General features: G+C 42.9%; 1 protein-coding gene and 1 long non-coding RNA gene across 9 annotated transcripts in view; one reads left to right on the forward strand and one right to left on the reverse strand.

The window, feature by feature from the left end:
* The window catches only part of pcdh19 (protocadherin 19), a 53152-nt gene that overhangs the window by 27027 nt on the left and 12750 nt on the right, over positions 1–13375 (forward strand). For 4 of the 8 annotated variants that reach the window (XM_069532152.1, XM_069532153.1, XM_069532150.1 and 1 more), the window contains exons 3-4: positions 2001–2058; positions 3769–3954. In XM_069532152.1, the coding sequence (XP_069388253.1) occupies positions 2001–2058; positions 3769–3954 (244 nt within the window). Of the gene's footprint in view, positions 1–2000; positions 2060–3768; positions 3955–13375 lie in introns of all 8 variants that reach the window. The other 4 variants (XM_020084647.2, XM_020084656.2, XM_020084617.2 and 1 more) reach the window with 1 other exon arrangement.
* The window catches only part of LOC138411537 (uncharacterized), a 155443-nt gene that overhangs the window by 13605 nt on the left and 128463 nt on the right, over positions 1–13375 (reverse strand). The gene's annotated exons all lie outside the window — the stretch shown is intronic.

The raw sequence follows: 13375 nt of genomic DNA on the forward strand, positions 1-13375 counted from the left end.
TATATTAATATCTAAATAATATATGTTCCATATTTTTAATTCATGATTAAACCGAGTTTCAGTGTGTTGCCACTGCCGTTACCTTTGATATTTAATGGAATCAAGCTGAACAGGAACAAAAGGAGTCAGGGGTAATACAAGAGAACAAACATGTGCTCCAAATTAAGGGCTAATAATAAAATGTTAATTAAATCCTTTTTTATAAATTATCTTCTCTGTAGTAATGAGTGAAAGTTTAATTAGGGGTAAATGGTAAAAAAAGAGATGGAATGATGCTAACCTTCCGCATAAAGACATTGCATCATAATTTAGCAAAACCCCATTCAGAGGCCTAGCCTTGCATTGTTGCATATCATAGAATAATTAAGAGTAAACGAGGTGAGATGGAGAATAACAGCTTCTATACTTATGCACTTTGCAGATTATTGAAAGATAACGGCACCTCCAACAGACACAACGATTCCTGCAACTATGGAGACAAGAACGGCGTCAGCGTCAGTCAGATAATAATGCTGCACAGCATATATGTTGTCTTTGGAGCCAAGAGATAATGGCATCAATACCAAGAATCCAAACAAACAAGGACATGCATTTAGTAGCATTAACAAGCCTTTACATTTTTCATAGACTGCAAACAGGTCACGGGAGCTATTTGCCAAAGGTAAACACCGGCAGCTGTAATCTGCCAGCATGATTTTTATTTATTTATGTATTTATTTCAAAAGCGATCCAAGACGACTGGGACTAATGTTTGACATTTCTACTGCAGCTGCATCCACACGGTTTAGACTCTTTGGATTTGTGGCTGTGCTGAAAAAGTTCAAAATATTCAACCCAGTCAAAATCCAATAAGGACACAGTCACACAGTGAGTTTGAATCCAACTCTGTTTGTATGACGGTGCTGGGCAGGACCACTGCTTCCTTGAATACGGAGCCCACTTGATAATCAGCAACTGCTCTCTCGTGCCTACATTAACCTTTCTTATCTCGGGGGTGACTTTTTCAACATTGTTTTGATATCTGTAGTGTAGACTTCCCTCGGAAGTAAACCAGCGACTCACGGCTGTTATCAGGATTCACTATCTGCTCCGTGGAATTTAAAGTGAAGGCTCTTCTTTCTTTCTGCAGAAAACACCTGCATCTTATCAAATTTTGTGGAAAGGATCGTATCCTGTCTTTTCGAAGGACTGGGAAAGTCCTTTGAGAGGCTTTGATACCCTTTGGCCCTCTGACATCTTACCTAGTGTGAGTTGATGCTTGGCAGATGCGGGAGCGGCGACCTGCTCAGTGTACACTGCCTCCTCTGTCCGTGTGCTGTTACTCATCAGACACTCTCCCGCTAAATAAATGTTTTAAAAAAAACGAATGTAGGATGCCTTTGAACTGTGTTCTCTAATGTGGGTCAGAGATCTATCGTATGCATATTCTAAAAGCCTTTTCATCTGCAATTGCGGAGTTAAGATTCCCCTGGTACACTCTTAATTTCATCTACTTCTCTTGCAGTTATTTATTTAATATTTCTACATTAATGTCTTCTCAAACATGGTCAAAGTGAAGAGTTCAGAGAAGAAAAAAGGGAAACTTTTCTTCTCCCTCTGTCTGCAAGATAGTCTGTCCTCCCTAATGACGACATTTTAAAGATGGTGGGCTGAGGTGGGGTGGGGGAGACAGGGATGTAGAGCGGGGCGGCTGAAGAGGAGAAGAGAGGCTGCGCTCACTGCAGCACTCTCCTCGGCTCTTAGCTCCCAGTCAGCCTCTCTGTGTGTGTGCTTTGAGAGAGAATAGGATACAGCCGTATAAAAGCCGAGGCTGCTCACCGGGGCCTTTGTGTAAAATAACATTTCTACTGAAAGCCAATTACTGGTAACATTATTTTGGTTGCTTCCATTATTAAAAGTACCTCTCTCTCTGTTGCACCCCATCATCCCTCAACCACAACCTTTCCACCCCCATGCCACCCATTTACCCCCCCCTGCCCCCCTGCATCGCTCTCTTACAGACGGAGAATTATTCCATTGACGCCAGTTACGTGAACAGCAGAGCCCACCTCATTAAAAGGTATGTCTTGATTAGGAATTGTTACCAGCACCTCGTTACCATTGTTATCTGTAATTGCTTTATCTAATGAGTGCACAGCTACTGTTGCAGCTAAATGTCTTCCCGCATGTTTTTTCACTCAGTGTAATTGCAATGGGAGGATAAGATTTTGGGATAAACATTATTCAGCACAATACATTAAGGAGACACTTGTTGAAAAGAGCCACAAACTCATACTTTCAGATTATGAGATTACACAGAGCTGCGGAATCTGCAAGCAGCGATTCTCCCATTTACAGATAACCTTATTACACTCCTCATTGGCAACACACGTGGCTCATGTACTTAATGATTAAATTCAGTTCAGGGGATTTCTCCGCTATTTGCCAAGACATTATGTTCTTTCTTTTCCTTGGGTGAGTAGTGAAGAATAAACATCTCCATTGTGCATTGTTATTCAGTCCACCTGAACAAAGATGTTAGATAGATTTGCAGGAATGCAGGATTGGGGGGTCGGGATAGGGGGTCATCACAATAATACCCTGCAGTCGTGGAGGTTTTTGTAACCAGGCTGTCTTCAAAAACTACAATTTTCCCATTTTACCTGCAGCTACGGAACATTCCAGGCTTCCTTTTGTTTGAGGCCATCCCAGTCTTTTGAAAAGCCATTATGGCAATTTCCCACCCAAAAGATTTCCTTGCATTAATGTAAACAAAGAGCATTCAAGTGTGGGCCTCCGCAGCACACTACAAAGAAATCCCCTCAGGAGCCAGTAAGCCTATGGTCTGGGACAGGTGCAATTACAGTGATAACATCAGAGAGCCCGCATTACCTCCACTGCAGTCCTCTCTCCCAGGCTGGGGAATGTGAGGCTCGGGCTGGGGAATGCAGCCTCCTTGTCCTGTCCCTCTCCTCCTCCTCAACCTTTCTTTTTGTTTCCACACATTTGTTTACCGTCTATTCTTTTCTAACCTCCCTCTCCTCTTTCACACACTCATTCATGTATTTTTCCTCATGCAAGAACACATGCTCATATATTCACCCCTATTTAGTGTTGTTTGTAAAGCAGAATTTGTTCCAGTGGGATAGAAATCAAATGAAGGGAAATCATGCTGTTACTGTGCAGCTGTTGATTGTGCATCACGCCACCACACCCTCTTTATTGACTGTGAGCCCCAAACAAGACAGATGCTCAGTTTGTATGCTCCCAGCGTTTCCTACATCCATCTTCCTTCCAGGAATTCCTGATTACTGCAGTATTTGTTTGATTTTAGTGAGTGAGTGCCTCCTGTTTGTTCTGTCCGATGTCCTTGAAGTCAGTGCATCAATCCAAAATGTCCCGTCTGAAACGAGCTGTAGCTGCTGTGCTAGTATCTGTGAAGGTAGAAAAAAACCCTCCATGTAATCCAAAAAACAGCCTCTCAACAGATTTAAACCTTCCTCTTATTTCATGGTTACTGCAAGCGAGGCTGGAGAGGGGGCTTTTTGATCTTTGCAAAACGTGTGGCGTTTTACAAAGATTTATCCTAAAAGAAATTACCATTCATCTGTTTGGAATTCATGGAACTGGCTCGCGTAAAAGGGCACAGAATTCAGAGGAAGGACGTAAAAAGAGGACAGATGTAAAGACGGACAGCTCGTCACAAACCATCAGAGACAAGAGGACAGAGGAGAGCATGTGAGAGAAGGTGATGTGACAGTTAATCAACATTTCCCTCTCCTCCCTCCTGGCCCCCATGTAGCACATCGACATTCAAGGACCTGGAGGGGAACAGTCTGAAGGACAGCGGTCATGAGGAGAGCGACCAGACCGACAGTGAACACGATGTCCAGAGAGGACACTATGTTGACACTGCTGTCAATGACGTGCTGAACATGACTGTCCCCCCCAACGTTTGCCAGCTGCCAGACCAAGGTAAGAAACTCCGTGCCTGAGTGAGTGTGTGTGTGTTCGTGTACACGCACTGTGGGGGCTTAGAGTTTTGCAACATCCATCCTTTGGAGTATGTTTTTGCCAATTTCAAGATAAGACCAATGTGTACTTTTGTGTGCACTTGAGTCTGTTTTCGTGCCTCCAGAGCATCTTTTAAGGTGCATTTTGCCCATTGCCGTCTTCAGAAGTGCAAGTGTGAATAACAACACCGTTTTTTTTTCATCTTTGATGTCCTACTAGAGCAGCAAATGTGAGGGATCTCTGACAGCTCAGACTACCCTTTGATACAGGCTCAGGCAATATTATTGACTGATAGAAGCCATGTCAGCTCTTGAAGCCGGGCCTGACTTCAGATGTGCTTGAATGGCAGCAATTAGGCTCACAAAGGTAGAAGGTGGAAATCTACATATTCCACGTAGCCTCATCCATTATTCAGTGGGATCATTTAGCAGGGAATTAATGTTGATGTTTCATTTCTGACTCACCGTTTAAAAAGACATCCACTCGGTTGGCAGAAGTCAGTGTAAGGGTCATGTTCATTCTTAACTACTGCCACTCAGACTGAGGGAGACAGTGGGTCAGTAAGAGGGAGAGCGGAGAACCAGGATAAAGCTGTCTGGAGCAGAGCAGGATGTTACTATATGCACCTGAGGGTATTTACTGAGCTCAAAGGAAACACCACATGCACAGGTGCAGCGGCTCAGCCGAGCACGAGAGTCAGCGTGTGTGAAAAAATTGTAGCCGTTTTTTTTTTTTTAAGGATGACTCACATTCATTTTAATCTGGGTGAGCAGGAAACACCGGACATTTTATTTTTAAAGCACACTCTCGAGGACATCACGTACAGATCCGGCTCGCTGTGTCTGAACTATACGTTTTTTTGTTGTGCTCCAGTTTGGGAACTTGTGCCGAATTTAGTTTTTCTTCCCTCAGTTCACATCGACATAATTTAGCTTCCTTCTTTTTTTACAAGCACTGCCCTAGTGAGCCTCACTCACTCACTGCTTTCTTCCTCCTCAGCTCGTATAGAGGATACATTTTAATGAGTGAGGGATAACGAAAGGAACCCTACTTTATAAAAATGCATAAAGAAATGAAGATTATGTGAATTTTTTTTTCTAAATAATTTATCTTTCTATTTTTATCAGTGGACTGTGAAGTGTGTGGGTGCAGTTGAAGAAACAGTAATAGTCACGTGTTGGCTCATCCTGGTCCCTGTTGTATTGAACTGAGCAAATGCTTCACTTGGAGCAGTTTTGCTGATGATGTTATTAGACCTAGAAGTAATAATATTAGACAACGTGCACTTTTCAGAATAGAGTCATACATACAGCCTGCATGGCTGGTACATTATACTTTCTAACAACTCTGCCATAGAGCATGAATGACATTCTCCTGAGTTTTACACAAAGGGGCCCTGCAGGATAATCTGAGGAATGAGTGTGACATTTGCGTTCTCACATACAGCCCTTTCAGAAGAATATCTGGAGTTAAGAGCATGTCTGAAAGCTGCTATATATATATTTATGTAGGACCTTGGAGTATGGTGACCATTAGAATCATGTTGCACTGGGTGTTTTCCCTCGGTGGCATCAGACAGTAATGAAAAGTGAATTTGCTGACTATCGGTTGCCAGCTGTAATTACTTCACAACCTGCAAAAGTTCCACTTACAAAAAGAAGCTGCATGCTGACAGGTCTTCAACCAGTGAGATCTCATTATTGGAGACAATTAGAAATGATGTACATGGAGAATATTACAAGTGGGAAGAGCTCTCTCAGGCAGTTCTTTTTTTCATTAACACCACCAATGATTGTATCTGTTTCAGCAAAATGGATGCATGCCTCCTGAATGTGTAATGCAGCTCCACAGTGCTGGTAAACACAGCAAGAGGCTATTACACAGTGCTGCCCATTGTTTTGACCAGAACGAGAAGATGATAACAAAGTATCTGTTTGGAATTACAATTAGATGGTTTGTTATTGGCTTTTCCTTTCTCCTCTTCTATTTTTCATATTGGGGTTGGCTACATTGGCCGGCTGCTCTCATCACTAAAGACTTCACATAATGGCTTCAGTCGAACCTTTCCTCCCTTTGTTTTGAAAGTCAGTCATCAGTAGTGGTCACACCAGAGAGTAATGAGAGTTCATAATTATTAAATGAATTGACCAAAGATCCTTACATGGGCAGAAATGTAATGACATAGCAAATGAAATCGCCCCTCTATTACCTTCTCAACGGTCTAATTACATGGTTAAAAGGCATGGTGGGCCGGCAGATTCAGCACAAAGCGCAGCTGAGTCCGTCTCCCCTGCTGTAGGAGGATTTTAACATCGTCAGATTTTCAGCTTGTGTCTCCTCATGAGAACAGTAGCCTCCTCTTCATTTCCCTCTGTGGAAGCTGACTCGAGTGCAGAAATAGAACAGTTTAGGTTGGTAAAATATGAGAACCGCGGCGGTTGCGGTCATGTAAAGATGTGGTTTTTGCTTTGAGCTCATCTGTCTTAATTGACAAAAATGGACACTATCCACTAGTTGTGAGTGAATGGAGGCAATTGTCAGAAAACAAATAGGCTTGTTCACTCAACACCCCGCTGCTTAGATGTCTTCTGGGAGTAACTCTGTTGTATAGTGCATCTCTCCTGCCAGCGGAGGCAGAAAACAAGTTGAGAGACTGCAATTGCCAAAGGACAACGGCACACAGAAGCCGAGTATATAGGTATGTGTGTTATTATTGTTCTGTCCGGTTATTATTGTTCTGTCCGGTTGTGTTGATAAGTGCTGAGAAAAAAAGGAAGCTGGAAGGAGGAAGGTTTAAACTCTCAGGCTTTTAGAGTGCAAATGTTTACAGTTCCCAGTGCCATGCCAGTGTTGTTTGCCCAGGAGACGAGTCGTTACCTCCTCACAAAGACCCCATGTCATCATTGTGGGCTTTCATGTGGGAATCCATTCATGTGGCGGGATTCAGCTGCTAACTAACCCGCCGTCGTCCTTTCTGTGTCGGTACAGGACTTTGATATTTGGCTGTCGTCCACTACAGTTGTGCTTTCTTTTCCCCTTGACTGATGCGTTTTCAACAACGCTATTCATTATTCCTGCACCAGCCACGACCAAGGTAACTTTCAGCGAAGTGCTTGTGAAGAGATTTCAGACTTAAATCTGAGCGAATGCCTCTTTGTTGAATCCCCTCCAAGAATCTAAAGAGCCGTGTATGCTCTTTTTGAAAGCCTGACCTGAAATATCCTCACCCAGTGGATTAGATTAAGGATGTATCTGAAGAACAAATTACATTAAATCTCTTAAGATCTATAAAGGGCCATCTTTAACATGTAATGGCTCCTTCACATTGTAGCCACCATAAGAATAAAAACGGATGATATCACCATAACTATGAACTGAGAAGAAGAGCTGTATAAAATGATTCCTCCTTTATCTTTATAGGCATGTCTGTGAAGTTAGGGGGATTTGGTTGAAATGTGCGACATGCAAGCTTTGGCTCCGTAGAACCATTAGTGTCAAGAGAGAAGCAAGGGAACAGACTCTGAGGGGGCTGGTGACAAAGAGAGCTAAATCTATTTTTTTTTTCTGACTTCCTTTGATTGTCATAGCTCACACTTTAATTCCTCCTGGATATGGATGAGCCATGGCTTATAAGGATTAAGATTCATGTCGTTGTTAAATCTCTCGGGTTATCTCTGCGGGAGGGAAAGGGAGAGCATGATGTGGTTTCACACTGTCCGATTTGTGGGTTTAGAGGTTCTGGTCTTGGAATGATTTCCAGGTCATATGTGAGTGTTCATCAAAAAAACTGAATCCCGTTCTCTTGGCTTATTAGACTCAAAGGGATCCAAGACTGCTCAATTAGCCAGAGCAGGCCTCTTTTATTTCTGACATATTCCTTGGCCTCCACCTCTGGAGAATATCTCTCATCTATCTCTTAGCTCCCTGTGGGTGTGTGCCTGAAGTTGGAGTCTAGGAATGGAAGCCCCCACTGTGGGCCGCAGACTTCTCCATATTCCCTTCTTCCATCAGCAGATCCAGAGGGTTTCGCTGTTCCTAATTGATTTCAGCCCTCTCTCTCTCTCTCTCTCTCTCTCTTTCTCTTTCCCTCTCCTCATGTCTTTCTGTCTGTCTCTTCTGTTTCCATCCACTGACAACAAACATCTCCAACCCACATCTCCCAACTTTGTGCCAGTCAGGCAGTACCCTTCCCCTGTTGAATTAAAGAAAGAGTAAAGGCACCTCACACGTTCCTGCTGCAAAACTTGCCCTAAATTCAACACGGGAACATTTCTAGTTTGCAGCTCTCTGATCTACTGACGAAAATGCTGACAGGTGTCAGAATCGGGAAGGCAGCAGGAACAGGGCTGTGCTGACAACACGAGAGGGGGAGTGAGTGTGTGTGTGTGAGGGAGACAGAGATGGAGAGATGAGCTGAGAATCTAGTAAGCAGTCTTAGCGAGGGAAAATAAAAAGAGGAATAGAGGAAACAATCTCTCTGACAGGTAGGAGTGATTTTTTCCCCCTCTCACTCCCAGATAACTGTGAATGTGCCAGAGGATTTGACTGATTCTCAAACAACATTTGATTGAATTAAGTATCAAAACTCTTCCTGCGATTCGAACTGGCATCAACACGTGTCGGGATATGATATTTTTATGATTAGATCAACATACAAACTCTATACTGGGACCATCCATTTTGATTTGGATTTGCCTAATCTAATGTGGAACCTGTGGTGGAGGTAAAATGGCTGACAGTGACAAAGAGCTCAGTGCAATACAAGCATTAAGGAAGGTAGAGTGCGCACACACACACACACACACACACGCACACACACACACTCAAACATACCAGAGAATGCTAGCAGGTGTAGTGAAGTCTGTGATGAACAACCAAGATGCAGATTTTGCCTTTGAGATGTGGAGTTGTGGAAAGAGAAGGACACAAAACACCATTTCAAGCTGTGTCCATCTGGACTCATCTCTTTTTTACCTCGCTCATATCACTGAATGAATCTGTGCGACTATATCTGTATCTCTGTATTATTGAAATGTACAATACATCCAGAAAAGACCAATACATATGTTGTCCTTGGTAAAGCAGACAAGCTCTTTATCCGTCAATGTGAAGGTTTGATTTCAGTATGTCTCACTTTGTTAATCTTTTTTTGCTCAAACTACAGTTTGCTCTAAAATTCAAAATTGGCTGTAGTGTTTGCCATACTTCCATAAGTTGTGGTTGTCTTTTGACTGCCCCCATGAGGTGTCACCACATGGAATTGCCAACTGAATATTTCATTTAGTTTCTTTTTTAATGCCGCTGCCCTTCCCGACGAAAACAGGGTTTTAGGGAGTAACTGGGAGTTGGCCAGGATTTGGCCCACGTACCACTTGGAATGATGGCACTAAAGCAGTCTGCTCCTGTTTGCCAGATCATGGCACTGAGACGAAATTCTTTAAAAATCATTTGCGAGCCCTCCCCTTTAGTTCTTCAGTTAACTCCGAGAGGGAATAAGTTAAGAGATGTGAAGAAAGACTTAAACCATCTTGACATGTTTTGATTCTCTGTTAAGTTTTTACAAGCATTGCCTCAAGCTGCTCTTCTTTAACTGCACAACACAAACAAAAAACGCATGCAAAAAATCTTCATCTGTAAACTGAAAACACAGTAATGTTATAATATTGTAAAGACATCCCCTGAACCCTCATTCTGCCAAAGCTCTCCTGAATATACCCAGTGTATTTAATCAGCTCAAGAGGGGACGTCTTATCTCTCTGCACTTGTCATGGATAGCGTATTGAACATATCAGAGAGAGAAATGGGAATAGTTCATTATTTTCTAGGACTCACAATGAGCCTGATGTATCTCATTGCAGGCCCTCCACTGACAGCTCATTTTCTAGACAATCCTGGCATTCAGTTCACAACGCAGCAGGGCGAGAGAGAGAGAGAGAAAGAGACAGAGATGGAGAAAGAGGGAGGAAACACCGAGACAGCGAGAAACTAGGGCTCCGGCTCTCCATTGCTTATTCATGATGCTGTGGCATGCTAGGTGTGTTAATAATCTCCGCAGAAACCAAGTGAATCACAGTTGTTGGTTGAACACCTAGCCAAACTGGGCCCCGATCGACAGCAGATGGGAAAACAGGGGGATCAGGATGATCCCAGACAGAGGGAGGGAGATTAAGAACAGGTAATATGCTGAAGTTGATGGGGGCTGAGTGTGTATTAAATAGAGAGGGGAGAGGCGAGAGTACCTGAATTTGAAATGTGTCTGAGTGTGTGTATGTGTGTGTGTGTGTGTGTGGGGCTGGCTGCTGCCATGTGTCTTTACAGGTTAAGCAGAGGAGGGAGGAAGATATAGAGAGAAATCCTGTGGGCCGAGGTCCTTTTGTGGCTGCGATTGATTCCAGTTCTTGTCTAAGGAACTGAGGCCGTGGCCATTTTTTTTTAACTGCACCATTGTCTTTTAAATTCTTTGAGGTCATTGCGTAGGCACAACCTCTCAACACAAAGCAAGCAGCACTAAGAATGAGGGTTAAAACAGAGGGCTGCATTATGCTGAAATCACAAGCACCTAATGGGCCTGTTTGAGAGAAGTTAGTCAGAAAAAGTAAGTCAGTGATAACTAGAATGGCACAAACCTCACCTTAGGAAACCACATTTAAATTCATCTCCATGTTTATTCATTATATTTTTACCAAACACTGATAAATATCAGTCCCCTAAACCTGCCTGATATTTTTCATCTAACAAAACCTGAATTATTGTGGGAGAAATCGATAAAAATGCTTTAAAAAATCCTTTCTCACAATATTAAAAAGAGGGAAAAAAATAATCTTGTATCTGACCCCTGATCCAGATCCACGACAAGGTTTCATGTGTCGTTCCAAGACCCAGTCCGCATCCCTCGACTTATTTTTGTGGCTACCAATCTACCTACATTTCGAGCAATCTTACTTACAAACACAAAAACCAACAAACAAACGGATCGGGGTGAAAACATAACCTCCTTGGTGAAAGTAATTATTTAAATATTTAAAATCTGATCTGTTCTCATGTCATCACCTCCCAGTGCTTAATATTCACTAATCCATGGAAGGTTGTGTACCTCCAGTTTAAAGTGGACTTGCTGCCATGGATTTATATTTGAACAGAAATTAAATTTTACTGTGATTTTTATCAAGGCACCATGTAAACTCAACACAATGAAAGGCTAACAAAGCCTCCTCCGCTGTGCTTTTCTTCATCAACGTTCTTCCCACCTACGAACAAGAGCTCGTTCAGAGGCAAGCAAACACACTGTGAAAGAAGAAGGGGACAGTGAACCAAGTCAAATGATTTTTTCTTGAAAGAAACATTGATTGAGCCACAAAACGAGAAGGAGGAAGTTATGTCATCACAGAGGGACTTGAGATGAGTGTGAAGGTCAGAGTAAAACTGTCAGACTCACTGCAGCATGTTGTTGAGACATCATGACTATAGACTGATACCATGTGGAGTAAACAACCTGATGAGGACATACTATACACATAGACTAACTCAAAGGACCCTCAGTGTGTGTGGCTGGAAGTGGGCAGGGTAGTCACCGAGGTACTGCCAAAGCAAGGCTTGTATTACAGGGATCCCAGGATATCAGACACCAGGCAGCCTGCACTCCCTCCAGGCAGGGCAGTCTGGCAGCTGGCCCGTAGCCCAGATAGCTATAATCAGCTCCATTACCTGTAGCACTGACTCCATTTAGGAGCCCTCATAGTGGAACCATGGCTATGCTGCAGGGATTAAGGATGCTGTGAAATTTAGCAAAAAAGTACAAACAGCATGCAGTTGCACATGCTGCATCTGCACCTGCTGCAAATATATAACATTGTGCAGGCAGGGGTGGATTGGTAGCTATGCGCCACACAAACGCGTAGTGACTAGGGGGAGAGATTTTCTCGCCTTTATGTGTCTTGGCATGATGCATTTGTTTTATCTGTTGCCTCCGTGAAAGGAGAGATTAAGAATATACTCTGCTCTGTTTAAGGGGAAAATCAGCTGTCTTCTGACAAGTATATTGTAGCCCGCAGTTTTCTGTCCGGAATACAAAGAGACATTTATCACTGCAGCTGGGGTAAGGGAGGAGGAGAGAGGAGGGGGGGATCTCCTGTGTTGCAGCAATGTGCATTTCTGTTTTTTTTTTAACCCTTATTACTTCCTCTCTGTGGGAAAACACTGCACCTCCATCCTCTTTAATCCATTTGAGACTCCCTATGTTCTATTTTTCTTTCATTTCTCTGTGTCCCCCGATGCCTTTGCCATCTCCATCCTGGATTTTATCTGAGTCCTCATCACCTTTTTCTCTCCTGACAACATTGTAACTCAGATGGAATATGTAACAGAAATATGTAAAGTTATGTCGTCCTCCTCAGTTGTGGCAACAAAAGGTTACTACCTCAGGCTTACTGCTATAATATTTCCATATTCTGCTCCGCTCATGTATATTCAGCGAGAGTGATTTATTCTGTAACATTTTATCGCCGTTGGAATGCAGGATTCCTCTTGCTGCACATACAGTGAAACAGTGCTCGGCAGAATTTGCTCTTTGGATTTGTGCTCGGCAGAAGTTAAACAGAGGTTAAGGAGAAGTCATCCAAACCACGTCTATCATTACTATCTTTCATTCACCAATTAGTGTCAGGGCTCCTCGCTGTCCCCTAGATGACCTTGCAGGGGATGAGCTCACAGTGTTGTAATTCAGCATTTTGAGAAGGTCTCAATAGTGGGAGGCACGTTGTGGCTGCTGGTGACCCATATTATAAAATATTGATGAGAGTGGAAGCACGGTAACAGAGAGAAGGGACCTGCTGAGGTTTGTGTGGACCCAGGGAGCCTATTCCTGACCTTCTCCTGGTCACAGAGCTCCACTAGACCCCGCTGGCATTTCGTCTTCATATTGGATATCTCGTCAGTCTGTTAAACCTCTGCATTCAATGAATTTCCATGCACACAAGTTCAGATTATATAAACAAATGTTAATTTATTAGGGTCAAAACACCATCAAAACACCAGTAGTCCATCTGAATTACTGCTCTGTGCATGCTCTCTCGTCTGCCTCCATTGAGTCTGTTCATGTGAGACAAAGGTCAAGAGCTGAACAGGATGCAGTGTCTTCAGTGTGGCGTAGCTGATGGTGGCCGATAATCAAATTAACTTAATTCATCAACAACGAAAACATTATTCACAAATGCCCTCTATTTAGTAGGTCAGTGCTAATAACATATTTCCTTTAGGCTACCGCACATCTTTCTGGACATGAACCTACTTATCATATTACATCGATATATTGTGTAAGATTAGGTTAGTGTGAGCCGTGTTAATAACAGAAACTGTGACTTATTCTCTGAAATACTCCAGGAGG

The sequence above is a fragment of the Paralichthys olivaceus genome, chromosome 9 (assembly GCF_024713975.1).
Source record: "Paralichthys olivaceus isolate ysfri-2021 chromosome 9, ASM2471397v2, whole genome shotgun sequence".
Classification (NCBI taxonomy): Eukaryota; Metazoa; Chordata; class Actinopteri; order Pleuronectiformes; family Paralichthyidae; genus Paralichthys; species Paralichthys olivaceus.